Source organism: Borostomias antarcticus, assembly GCF_949987555.1.
Source record: "Borostomias antarcticus genome assembly, chromosome: 5".
NCBI lineage: Eukaryota > Metazoa > Chordata > Actinopteri > Stomiiformes > Stomiidae > Borostomias > Borostomias antarcticus.
In genome coordinates, this window is record NC_140238.1 from 15,268,754 (window position 1) to 15,282,099 (window position 13,346).

Genomic DNA, 13,346 nt, shown 5'->3' on the forward strand with positions numbered 1-13,346 from the left:
TCTCCCAAATAGTCAAATCTTTACTCACTTTGTCTTTTGTCTCTCTCTCTTTCTCTCCCTCTTAGTGAGGAACCCCTACACAGGCCACAAGTACCTGTGTGGTGCACTGCAATCTGGGATAGTGCTGCTCCAGTGGTATGAGCCCATGCAGAGATTCATGCTGATCAAGGTCAGTAGACCGACCTCCCTCCATCCTAAAACTAGACTAGAAGAAATGAATCCAGTCTTCCTTAATAATCAATAAGGAGACAATTCTGATTATGCCATCGACCTTTCTAATATACTTAGTTTACATGCATGGAGAGAGAAAGTACAGTGACGGCTCTCTCTCTGACCCGGACAGTCCCAGTCAGAGACATACAATTAGATAAAACAGACGTGCTGATTCAGGATTGGTAAAAAAAGGATCAACAAGTCAGGAGAAGAGCTCGTCTTGTTTTGGTTCCTTTAGAACACAAAACAGAAACAAGGAGTCCTTCATACAGGCCACCGCTCCCTGGTCAAGGGCAGGAGACAGACAGTAGTTGAGGTGCAGACATAACTCATCCCTGACAGTTATACAAGCATAGGCAAAATCAATATACTTTATTTAAAAGCAAGCGTAAGAGTAATGTAATCTTTAATAAGCAATAACATTTATTTAACCACCACAGCTAGTACAAGCATAGGATGCATTACAAACATTATTCCTGTTGTGATTATTTATTTCTCTCTCTCTCTCTCTCTCTCTCTCTCTCTCTCTCTCTCTCTCTCTTTCTCTTTCTGTTCCTCTCTTCTCTCCTACAGCACTTTGACTTCCCCCTTCCCAGCCCACTGAAGGTGTTTGAGATGCTGGTGGTCCCGGAGCAGGAGTACCCCATGGTGTGCGTGGCCATCAGCCAGGGTACCGAGCCAGGACAAGTGGTCCGCTTCGAGACCATCAACCTCAACTCCTGCTCGTCCTGGTTCACCGAGATGGGATCGAGTAAGTCGCGCACAGACACACGTAGACGTGGTATGAAATACAGCATGACTCGTCGTTTTGGATGACACTTCTGTATGACCCCTCCACAGCTGGTCATCAGGTGGACGCCATCCACGTCACTCAACTGGAGAGGGACACTGTCCTAGTGTGCCTGGACAGTACGTATGACCACTGACTACTCAGACATGACTGTCAACAAAGCCCAGCATCCCAGCGCTACCCATTAGATATGCAACACATGTGAAACACTGATAGCTTTGATATGTCCTACCTTGATAGTTGTCAAGGAACCTTTGTTGTTAGTCAGACTCTGCACTGGATAAGTGTGTAGACTATTAGCTGTAACAATAGTATTGTATGTAGCCTTGCATTGTGTGCTGCTGTTATATCTAGACCTCATCCAATGGCCCAGGTCCATTCAAAGGGCTGATAATGATGTATTGAATTGAATAAAATGCTGCCTTTCTCTACCTTACTCTTGTAGAAAATTTGAAGATTGTCAATCTCCAGGGAAAATTGAAATCCAACAAAAAACTGGCATCTGAGCTTAGTTTCGATTTCTGCATTGGATCTGTTGGTAAGCTTTTTAGCTGATCTAATGGTCTCAAATCACATTATGTGACCGTTTTGTATTAGAACTTAAGTTTAGACAGTCAACAGTCAACTATCAATATGACTACCATATACTGTGAATGACAGCAGATTTTTTCTGTGTGTGTGTGTGTGTATGTGTGTGTGTGACCTTCCACCTCTCCGTTCTCTTGTGACAGTGTGCCTTCAGGACAGTGTCCTGGCCTTCTGGAAACACGGCATGCAGGGCAAGAGCTTCAAGTCCAATGAGGTGAGCATTCCATGGCCCAGATACCCAGCCAGGTCACCACGGCCCTGCCAACCAACTGTAGCTTCTGTGGCTCATATGCGCACCGGGGTGTTTGTTTGACACGTGGACAAACGTCTCTCCTGCACTCACCGTTGATGTGGCTGCCTGTTTACATGCGCAGGGACACATGAGGCCAGGAGATTATCCCTCAGGGGCATTACCGCGTGTCATTGTGTCGACCCGAGGTAATGAAGTTGTCGACCTTTCACAGAGGATTTCACATTCACCTGATCGCCAGGCGTGCACGCACACAAAAGTTCAGAGATCGCGGGGAGGTCAGGCATTGCGTTTTGATGGAAAATGATAGGGCCGCCCTTTTCAGTGCACTCAATCTGTCAGACAGGGTCCTGCGTGAAGTACGCGGAACAGTAGGCTGCCTGACCACCCCCCATGACGGAGCACATATTAGGATGACAGAATGTCAGGGGCCATGCAAAATTGATGTTCAATCATCAGAAATGAAACAGCTGCACACAGGGAGCGCAGCTAAATAATTCAGCCTCTGTCTCCTGTATGATTCCTTTTTGAAAAGCGAAGGCACTCAAGGGGGGAAGCCTATTGATGCGGCCTCACCTCAATGGGTGCTGCTGTGGGCACCTAAAGCCTTGTTCCTTAGAGGGATCAGGTCGCTGTCAAGCTAAGGACTTACGCCTAGCAGGTGTCACAGGGGGGCCGTCTCTGGTTCTGAGCCACTCAGAGAGCTTGTGTGCGTAGTCAACACATTGACACTTCGAGCACTTATTTTTTTATTGAACCTGTTGCTCTCTGCCCTCAGATCTGTGTCAGGCTTATTATCACTCATCTTGTGACTAGGGTAGGAGTAAGCCCAGGGCTGTGCACAGTGACATAGTTCCCCTGGAGACAGCAAACACCTTCCTGCTGTGTCTCACGGACACCACGATAGCTGACCTACCTGGAGCTGTGTGACAGGGACTTTATTACAAAGTAATCATATAGGTCACATAGTCTTTCTCTTGTTAGCTAAACCTGGTTTGAAGCAGCTAGTGAGTTGGTTGATCCATGTAATGTGGGTGACAAATTAAAGGAAAACCCAACACAGTGTCTCAGTAAGGTGTTGGGACACGAAAACAGCTTCAATGCCCCTTGGCAAGGATTCTACAAGTCTCTGAACTCTACTGGAGGGATGGTCCACCATTCTTCCAAAATATATTCCCTCATTTGGGCAAGTGCTGTCTAACACGTCAGTCCAAAATCTCCCATAGGTGTTCAATTGGGTTGAGATCTAGTAACTGCAAATGAAATTGCATAGTATGCATGTTAGAGCCAAAAGTATGGTTTTGAAATTAACTTATAATTTATGAAATATGACCGAATGTATGTTGTGATTATGTTATGTAGGCTATTTGTATTACTGTGGTGGTGACGTGTAGGTAGGCTACTTATTTACTTATTTCTTTGGTCAGCTAATTGGGATAGGCCTACCGATTGGGATGAATGAGCCTCAGCTGTTAAATGGGTTGGCCGTCATGGAGCCAGTGTTCTTTGGGTATGTAGCGACACGGTTCTTTGACCGCTGCAGGACAGCCTATGTTTAAGTTGGGATTCCACAGTTCGATTTCTATGCTGTCACTGGTAAAACAAGCTTTCTTTCATGTTTGATTGTGGAAACTGAAACTACCTTTACTAATGAAGGGAAGAAGGAAAATAAATATGTCAAAGTAAAGAAATACGAACTCCGAGTGCTGTCTATAAGCGCGTCAGCCCAAGTGCATACCAAAGAACCAATGAAGGGGCATTATGTTGAACAAGGTTGCACCTTTAATGCATATTATGATTCACATAATTGTCATACTCATCAAGCCATTCAGTGACCCCTTGTGCCCTGTGGAAGGGGGCATTGTCATACTGGAAGAGACCAACTCCCATCAGGATCGAAATGTTTCATCACATTCTCAGTCAATTGAGGACGAATCTGTGCTTTCAACCACAATTTCCTATTTACTGATGTCTTTCCCATAGATCTAAATGCAGATGTTACTTTAGTCACTGTTCCTATTGAAACACTGGCCAGTTGAGCAGTCTTTGTGATTTAATTGTATCATACGGTACACCTGTATGGAAGCATCAGCATTCGTTATGTTTCCACTCATTTATTCTGTTTTTTCCTTTAAGTTGTCACCTGTCAGTTAGCTCCTCAGTAATACACACTATGGAGCACCTACAGTATTGTTATTTAATCTTATGCTGTTTACCATTCTCTAGTCACAAACACTCAAGGCGTTAGCATGCAGAGCCTCTGTATCTCATTAATTAAGTTTTCCATTTCTTCATCTACAGGTAACCCAGGAGATCTCTGACCCAAGCAGAGTCTTCCGCCTCCTGGGATCTGACAGGTTAGAATACAAAATACACTCTAAATCTTTGATCTTTTCCCTTCTCTCTATCTCCCTCTCTCTCTCCCTCTCTCTCTCTCTCGTTCTCTCTCTCCAACCCTCTCTTTACCCGTCTCTCTCTGACTCTGTAAAGCATCGCCACCGCACTTGGAGAATGATTTATCTTTAACCGCACAACCTCATAAAAGCAGGGGTTGTTGATGGCATAGCTTTAGAGCCTGAGTGTCCTCCCATAGGTCTGTCTTGTTTTCATATCGCCTGGAAACCACCAAACATCCCACTCCTCTCCTGGGTCCTGCTGCTCTCCTGAGATCTGAGAGATCCCCCACTGCCCCCAGTGGCCCGCTAACTCTCATTGGCTGCCTTTGTTGTCATGGCTTCCAGGGAGGGACCACAAGGGTCAGCTCTCTGTGATCAGACAACAACGTGTGATGAATGAAGCCTTTGATCATTCAACACCGAGATATCATCCCTTTCACCTCACAAATAAATTGATTCTCGCAGCATTCATGTGGACGTGAGCCTCATGAACGAGCCTAGCTGTGCTATCTAGGCAGACTGCAGAGCAGAGGGCACCCTTGCCTGTTCCTTTGTCCTGGTTGTCAGACGGTCAGACCACTGCTGCAGTTAGCCTCTGCCCCGGAGACAGCTGGACGTGATTTAACCCCCTCAAGCGCATGGTGCGGTATGCAGAGGAGGATCTCCTAGAAATGCAGCAGGGCTGGAGATGACTCTCCCAGACCGGGGCGCTGGGAGGGTCATCTCACAACACACCGCCCCCCCGACCTCCGCTGGTAGCACTGGAACAGCCTCTCTATACCCTTCCTCTATGTTTTATTCACTTCCATCTGGGCATTGCCAACCTGGTTTGAGTGTCTCTCAGCGCCTCTGAAATTTCATCTGGTGGGATCGGACAGTAAGGCCAGTACCCTCTGCTCACCCCTCTCATCTGTCACAGCCACCAGACGGATGGCATGTGGCTGGAGATGCTCCCGCGTCGGCAATGTGATGGAGCCTACGCCCGGATGCCGTCTTTAACTTGATGAAACTAGAATGTAGTCCTCTTGTGTTTGCTGGGCATGGTGACACCGTGAACTCTTTCTTTGTTTTCTTCACTCGTTCATGCATATGTAGTCACACTCCTTAATTTCTCGCTTTCAATTTAGATGACCAAATATATCCTGAAAGTACTGCATGTGTCTTCTGTAGGTCTGTATGCGTCTTATGCTCTTGGTCTCTCTATCTCTCTCTCTCCCTTTCTCTCTCTCTCTCTCTCTCTCTCTCTCTCTCTCTCTCTCTCTCTCTGGTTCTTGTCTGACAGGGTGGTGGTCTTGGAGAGCCGGCCCACTGATAACCCTACGGCCCAGAGCAACCTCTACATCTTGGCAGGCCATGAGAACAGTTACTAGCCCTGTCCCACGGACCCCACGAGGAAGGATGTTCCACGGGGTGGGGCTTGGCCAGTCTCTATTGGGGAGATATTACCAGACAGTGAAGCACCAGCTTTCCCTGCCAGTCAGCAGGCTGTCTTCCCAGGAAAACAGAAGGACTTGGAAGCAGTCAATGTGAGCTTTGTTACCTTACACAGGAACCACAGGTCAGAGGAGAAACCCTCCACAACATGGATCCACCAGCAGCCTTACACCTGGAGCACCTCGGGTGCAGCCCTGAATCCTGCGACGACTGTGGGTCGTGCTGAGGAACTCGTTAGGAGCAGAATGTGGGGAATTAAATGCTCAAACAGACTAACCCAGCATCCTCCCTGATGCCGTATCCTGCAGACTCAAGACTGCATTGGATTCCAAGTGATAAATATCTAGAGGTGTTGCTGAAAAGTGCCATAAAATCATATGTTTGTTAGCAAAAAAAAAGGGAGATTTATAAAACAAAATAATAAAAAGGTCCCTCATAACAAGAAACTTACAGATAGGATTGTGGCAAAATGTGCATAGCCTTGACTAGGGGAAATTTCTAGCTCTATAGTCAAACTAATATAGTATGGTTTAAACAACTCCATGTCTCTTTAACATGGGCTTTTCAAACGTTATTTATTAATCTTTAAGCAATAGGTTATGTTGAATTTACAGGCCATGTTAACCAGTGACCGGTGGAGTCCTGCTGTGAACGGACCCGCTCCACCAAGGATGAACTAGCTACCGAAAGGTTGCTGAGCAGCTTCGGGTTGTTTTTACTGCTATGTAATATAGTCACCCTTCTCCCGCTCTGCTGCATTTTAGAAGTCGACTTGTAAAGTTTTCTTTAGCCCTTTATTTTTTAAATCATTACTTTTATTCAATATTTGCACCATGTAAGCACTTTTGTACATTTTTTTTATTTAAGTGACAAAATGAGGGAAAATGCTTAGTTTTCATAACATCTTTTGCATTCCCTTTGCAAACGTAATGTATGCTGTTTTTGTAATAAAAAGCTATCGTTAACAATGCATGGCCTAATTCTACATATGTTTTCTTATGCCTCGCTGTGTGGACAGGTAGATTATGAATGGGGTTGATACAGTGAGTCAGTTTCTCCTGGTGGTTTAAGAGGTGATGAGCCCCAGGGGGAGAGATTGCCGTTCATTTCATTTAGCGTCATATACCCTTTCAGTCAATCCACTGACTTCACCAAGCAGCACTAATTAGTCTCACTGTGAGCAGCAACCTGGATGAGCAATTAATTTTTGGTACTCACTGACTGTACCCATGATGATAAAGTATGTCAAACAGATGTCAACAGCACAAGCTTGTTGATGCATAGTTTATTTGAAGCTTGCAGTGTTCCAACTGAGATGTTTTGCATACAGTTGTTGTGTTTTTTGTTTGCATGACGAGGTTTTCTGTGTGGATCAAATCTATAACGACCTAAATAATCAGGAAGAAATTGGACCTGATCTAGATGGCTCAATGCCAACATTATCTTGTATGAGACATTATAATTTGATCATGGTGTTGAAACTGATACCCTAAATGTGTAAACAGTGTATGGAAACTGACACCTTCAATTTGTGGATAGCCTATGTACATCTCTATTCATGGTGAAGAGCCGCCTCTCTCGCCAGTCCTCAGGTCTACATCAAACCGCGCTGCGTTGAGGGGGTGGAGTCAGCCCACCAGTTCCTATGGGGACCAGCGAGGGAGGGAAAGCGTTTGCTGAGATCTGTACAAAATTCAATGCCCATCTCCTCAGGGTATGCATGTCAACTCTGCACTCTGCAGTTGAACATCTTAACGACGCCTCATCGTAAGTTTCCTTTTTTTTTACCCACAGATGATTATTTACACATTATGAAATGAAAGTGTTTTAATTAATGTTTGATATGTTTAGGATGATGCAACTTTTGGTGTAACCTCAAGGTAACAGATAGCCTATTCTCTGACATGTAGCCATAGATTAAACTGTTTTACAGGCGTTTTGTTTTTGCACTGTTATTTTCTCATGCTTTTAGAATTAAATGTAGGCTACTTATAGCGGTTGATGTTGGGATTTCTGAAGTGAGAGACATTGATTGTATTGCCTTACAATGCTTACAAGACCTGTCCATAGTTCGAGGGCAGGTGCAACGTTGCCTCGACACATGAATCTTTGACCAAAATCTTTACGCATCATGTATGTGTTTACGTCTCACGTCATTGAATCATTTTGCAAGCCCCTTTTACACACTGGGAACAAATTGCCCTATTGTTATGCTATTGTTTTGTTAACACGTTTACTCTAACATTTAATAGCCTATATGCCTTGAATTTGTGTAGCTGAAGGATTCAGAGAAAGGTGCAATTTAACGGTACCATTTACCCTTTGCTAAAGCTTTTAAGTAGGGTCCATCTTCTATTGCACTTTTGTAAGCGCAACTCATTACTTTTCAGAATCAGAGTCAGACATTCACATTTATCGTATATTTGTAGAAGAATCCGCATTGAATAAGGGTGCAGAGCTCAAAGTAAAAAAAATATTTTAAAAAAAATAGCGTAGACACACTATTAAACAAGTAGGACATAGCCTAAAATAATAAATGCTTAAAAAAAAGAAAGTACAAAACAAATGCCAGCAATCATCTGGGCCCATTATATAAAGTGTGTATCAAAGTGCATATCTCAGGTAAAGTGCATTGTGCATAAGGGACAGATTTGAGCACAAAACTGCCACTACCTGTCTAGTGACAGAGCTAGAACGGAAACAAGGAAGAAAAGTAGGGATGCATGATATATCGGCAATCATATCAGCATCTGCCTTTTTTTTTTTTTTTTTATCGGCATCAGAAAACATTGGCAAAACAGGGCCACTGTACAACCGATAATTATTTCTGTCTAGCTGCTGTTGTGTGTTGTTTTTGAGAGGAAACAATGCTGTAAATCTATGATTTATGGCTTTTCCAAATGTTTTGGAAATAGAGACAGTGAGTGTTTACATATGTTTTTCAGTATGTAGGCCTACAACATTTGATTATCATAGAAACTTGTTTTTATACAGAAGATATCGACAATAGTAAATATGAGTTATCGCCTATGACAGCAATCTGTTATCGATATAGGCCAAAATGTTCATATCCGTGCATCCCTAAAGAAAAGAAAACCTGAACCAGGAGTGAGAAAAGCCAAAGATCTAACATTTCAGATCCATTGATGTCAAGACTAAAAATATTGGCCAACGTTTGTTTGTGTTTAAAGGAGTAGTAAAGGGAAAATGCATATTTAGCCCTGTTATAAGGTTACTTATGATCATATACAATGCTTCAGATCAAAACATTGACAAAGCTAGCATTTTCGATAAAGTTGATAATTGCTCTACCACCGTTTTGGTCATACAATGGATGTGGATGGGCATCTCACGTTTTGATCTGAACCATTGTATATGATCATAAGTAACCTTAAAACAGGGCTAAACATGCATTTTCCCTTTACTACTCCTTTAACAGATTCATTTTCTGAAAATGATTTAGATTATGTTCACACTCATCTGTTGGTGACGTTTCAGATCTCAAGTGCAATCTGGGCTCCTTACTACAGAGGAAAGTGTGAATGCTTCTTATTGATGCACTCTGATTACTCCTACAGTCCGTGTTTGGCATGGAGAAGTATGAGAAGATTTCAAAGATTGGGGAGGGATCCTATGGTGTTGTGTTCAAGTGCAGGAACAAGGACACCGGGCAAATTGTTGCTATCAAGAAGTTTGTGGAGTCAGAAGACGATCCCATCATCAAAAAGATTGCATTGAGGGAGATAAGAATGCTAAAGGTAAGATACCGTACACCCTAACCACAACCTCCATTTTACTTGGATTTTTTTGTTTCTCTTGGAATACACTCCCATTTTGCATCTGGGGTGAGGTGTCCTGTCAATGGCTTCTCACTTTATTTTTGAGTACTGCCCCCCCCCCCCTGAATACCAGTTGCCATATTGCTATTTCAATCTGTATTTTGACATTTGAACAACATATTCTGAATAGTATTTCTTGAATAGTCGGTGTGTCCTCTTGATGTCAGTGAGGACAGAAGTTTGATGGTAGAAGCCAGATACAACATTTCTGGTCCTTGAAGCCATGTTCAGAAACCCCTACAGAGGGCAGAGGAGTTTAAATTGATTCATGATTCATCTAAACTGGTTTTATGTTTATTTGCTATATACTCTGATGTCTATGTTGTCTGGAATTATGTTTCCAAAGGTGAATCACATAGCCTTAAGATAAAAATAAGTACAATTTGATTCATTTATTTTCATTCTGAGGTATCTTGAAAGTTATGTTGAAAATAAGACATGTTGCTGGGAGGCAATGGCTAGTCATAGTATATGGGCTGCTAGGTCCCCTGTGATTTCTTTTTGTACTCCAGGCACCAGGTTCATCAACAACTATAAATGGTGACAAGTTGTCATGGAAGAGAGCATGTCACCATGTAGGTGCTTTTGTTGCAATCCATATTTGATAAGACATGCGTCAGCTTGCCCTACTGAGCAAACCATAAAACAGATCAAAGCCACAAACTCTCCCATTATCAGAACTGTAAATCACACAAACTCATCCATTATGACACAGTAAGTCTTCGTTCAGAGTGATGTAGCTTTTAAGGTTAATGTTAATCTTAATGTGATTGTCATGTTTATTCATCTTAAAATATGATTGTCATTTTTTCATGTGTCCAGCAACTGAAACACTCCAACCTGGTGAACTTGATTGAGGTGTTTCGACGTAAAAGAAAGCTACACTTGGTCTTCGAGTATTGTGACCACACCGTCCTGAACGAGCTGGACCGCTACCCTAGGGGGTGAGTTGGCGTCCTACTTCTTACCCCTCTCTGCAGATAAGGTTTCTTCCCCCCACAGATGTGTTGGCACTATCAAGTACTATCAGCTGCTTAGATGTGCTATGAGCTGAGCAGCAGCATCAGTTTATAATGCCTAAAACTGCGTTCCGGCCAGCATGTTTGAGGAAATTGAGAACCATGCGCATTCTATCAATTTACACTACAGTAGTGTACTGTACACTACACGCCAGCTCCGCTAGCCTCCATGTTTGGCTGTTACCAGGGAGACTGACCTCCTTGCTGTGGAATGTTTACAGTGATGCACACTCCCAGAATGCAGAGCTGGCCATTCAGATGTTGTAGGGATTCTGATGCTCCCCCACATTTCAAAGTGTTTGTAGCCAATGGGACCCTGCCTTGTACCCTGGCCCGTAGCCTGGCCATGGGGGGCACAGGAAGGGGGTGGAGACGGTTATTAATTGCCAGTCACAAGGCTCGATTTAGCTATTTCCCTGGCAACACTGATGGATGGTCCCTGAATCAACAAAGCCTCTGTGTTGAGCACCAGACTGACAATAGCAATGCCTTAGCAGGCCTCTTCACTGTCCTCCAGTACGTCTCAAAGAAAAAAAAACAGAGATTTGAACAGAAGAGATGTAAAAGAACATACACACGTATGGTGACCCAGACTCTGTGCTCAGTGGCTAACTGTTTTTGTTACATGTCCCACAGCGTTCCAGAGCACCTGGTGAAAAGTATAACTTGGCAGACGCTCCAAGCTGTTAACTTCTGCCACAAACAAAATGTAAGTAGTTCACTTCTTCCTCTGGCTTTTATTATTAAAATAAGAGATTTGTGGAGCAGTTTTTCCCTAACTACTCAAGTTTACTCTACTTAAGCGTTTCATGGTTACAAAATCCTCCCCTCCTCCCTGGCAGCTAACAATGCACTGGTTAATAGCTCTCTTTTACTAGAATTCCTTCCCCCCTGACTGACCAGCAGTTAATGTATCACTTAGACACAACAAACGCTGCAGGGCCCCCTTTAACACAGTGGGAAGCCAAAGTCCGGATCTATGTCTTCTTTAGCTACTTGCACACACCTCTACAACCCACACTCTGCCACCCAATAAGTGCCATTATTAATCCGGAAGACTTAACACTTGGAAATGTCAGCTTTAGCTCTGAATGTAATTGACTAACTTCATTGTCTTGGTTTGTTGCAGTGCATTCACAGAGATGTTAAGCCAGAGAACATCCTTATCACAAAACAGCAGGTCATCAAGCTCTGTGATTTTGGATTTGCCAGGATACTGAGTATGTTTGGTAGCTGAATGGGCTGTGTTTACATCCCTGCCCCCTGGTGGACACTTACTGTACTACCTCTGTAAACTTTCCAAAATGCCATTGCATCTCCATTACAACAATTGGGTTTGAAATGTTTTGTTCAACTGTTTTGTGGCTCTGCTGTGTTTCTGTGCAGCTGGTCCATGTGACTACTACACAGACTATGTGGCCACACGGTGGTACCGGGCTCCAGAGTTACTGGTGGGGGACACACAGTACGGCCCCCCAGTAGACGTGTGGGCGGTTGGCTGCGTCTTCGCTGAGCTGCTCTCTGGGGTTCCCCTGTGGCCAGGGAAATCAGACATGGATCAGCTGTATCTCATCAGAAGGACTTTGGGTATGTTGAACTTCATTTGCTATTATTTACCTTTTTTGTATGGAGTGAATGTAATCTCTCTAAATTTAAGGTATAATCGATAAAGTTATTCGCAGCTACTTTCAGAAAAGTGAAGGTTTTGTCTGTGGTCTACAGGAGACCTGACCACTAGACACCAGTTGGTCTTCAGTAATAATCAGTTCTTCAGTGGAGTGTCCATCCCAGAACCAAAAGAGATGGTAAGTCCCATATCACCTGCTTCCTAATCATGAGACATGATTAGACATCAAACAAAAACACAATCAGTATGAAAACCTTGAATGCATCTTCCCTGTTTGTATCTCTCTCTATGAAGGAACCTCTGGAGCAGAGATACCCAAACCTCTCATATCAAGCATTGAGTCTTATGAAGGTAACACAAGCGCTCACCTGAACTGTGGAAAATAAATATTTGTTGCATGTTTTACGATTTGTTTTGTTTTTGCTCTGCTAACCTCTCTCCATGACCTTTAACCTCAGGGATGCCTACAGATGGACCCGTTGGAGCGGCTGACGTGTGAGCAGCTGCTGGAGCACCCCTACTTTGACACCCAGCGGGAGGAGAGTGAGAGCACCGCCCGGGGGCTGGACCGCGCCACCAAGAGGAGGTCCCGTCTGCCCCGCAAACATCTCCCTCCTGGGGTGGGGCATTTTTCAAACTTACAATAATTGGGGGCTGGGAAAATGCACCTTTGTTGTACATAAACAAAACTGTTGTTTTGAAAATATTAAGCAACTCTGGTTACTTCTCAACCCTCCAGTATTTGCCGCAACTCACCAGTAGCAGCATCTTCCCAGCCCTGGACAACAAGAAATACTACAACTTGAGGAAGTTCAACTACCACTTTCCTAACATCTAACCCACTGCTCTGGTACCTTAACATTTACAACCATGAACATTTTCTGGTTAGCTCAGGATAGCACAGGAAACACTGTTTAAACTATGTGGTTTTGAGTGATTGGGGTGTGGGTGTGGGGTATCTCTTGTTTATGATGTCAATCTATGCACTATAAATCCAGGATCCAGGGTCAGATCCAGGATAAACCTAAGGATCCAGGCTATAAAATGGATCCTGGATCTTTTATCCATTGGGTGCAAACCACTATACAAGAGGAGTAGCTAGTACACGGTCTACTGTATCTAACTAGAAAGTTACAAATCTCCTCAGTTGTTTTTGAACAGGTTGTCATCATCTGGGTAAATTGGATCTA

General features: G+C 43.6%; 2 protein-coding genes across 2 annotated transcripts in view; both read left to right on the top strand.

Annotated features, from left to right (window-relative positions):
• Positions 1–6,545, top strand: part of map4k5 (mitogen-activated protein kinase kinase kinase kinase 5) — a 29,451-nt gene extending 22,906 nt beyond the window's left edge. Inside the window, exons 27-33 of the mRNA XM_084438839.1 lie at positions 66–169; positions 787–964; positions 1,054–1,122; positions 1,449–1,541; positions 1,735–1,805; positions 4,143–4,198; positions 5,520–6,545. Of these exons, the coding sequence (XP_084294965.1) occupies positions 66–169; positions 787–964; positions 1,054–1,122; positions 1,449–1,541; positions 1,735–1,805; positions 4,143–4,198; positions 5,520–5,607 (659 nt within the window). The 3' untranslated portion in view covers positions 5,608–6,545. The remainder of the gene's footprint in view (positions 1–65; positions 170–786; positions 965–1,053; positions 1,123–1,448; positions 1,542–1,734; positions 1,806–4,142; positions 4,199–5,519) is intronic.
• Positions 6,546–7,325: 780 nt separating this feature from the next.
• cdkl1 (cyclin dependent kinase like 1 (CDC2 related kinase)) lies at positions 7,326–12,994 on the top strand (the record flags this gene model as incomplete). Its single annotated transcript, XM_084438665.1, has 10 exons — positions 7,326–7,438; positions 9,250–9,429; positions 10,333–10,454; positions 11,166–11,238; positions 11,659–11,749; positions 11,916–12,116; positions 12,252–12,334; positions 12,451–12,507; positions 12,615–12,776; positions 12,896–12,994. Exons 2-10 carry the CDS (start codon positions 9,262–9,264, stop codon positions 12,992–12,994), a joined length of 1,056 nt encoding a protein of 351 aa, XP_084294791.1. The 5' UTR covers positions 7,326–7,438; positions 9,250–9,261.
• Positions 12,995–13,346: the final 352 nt, after the last annotated feature.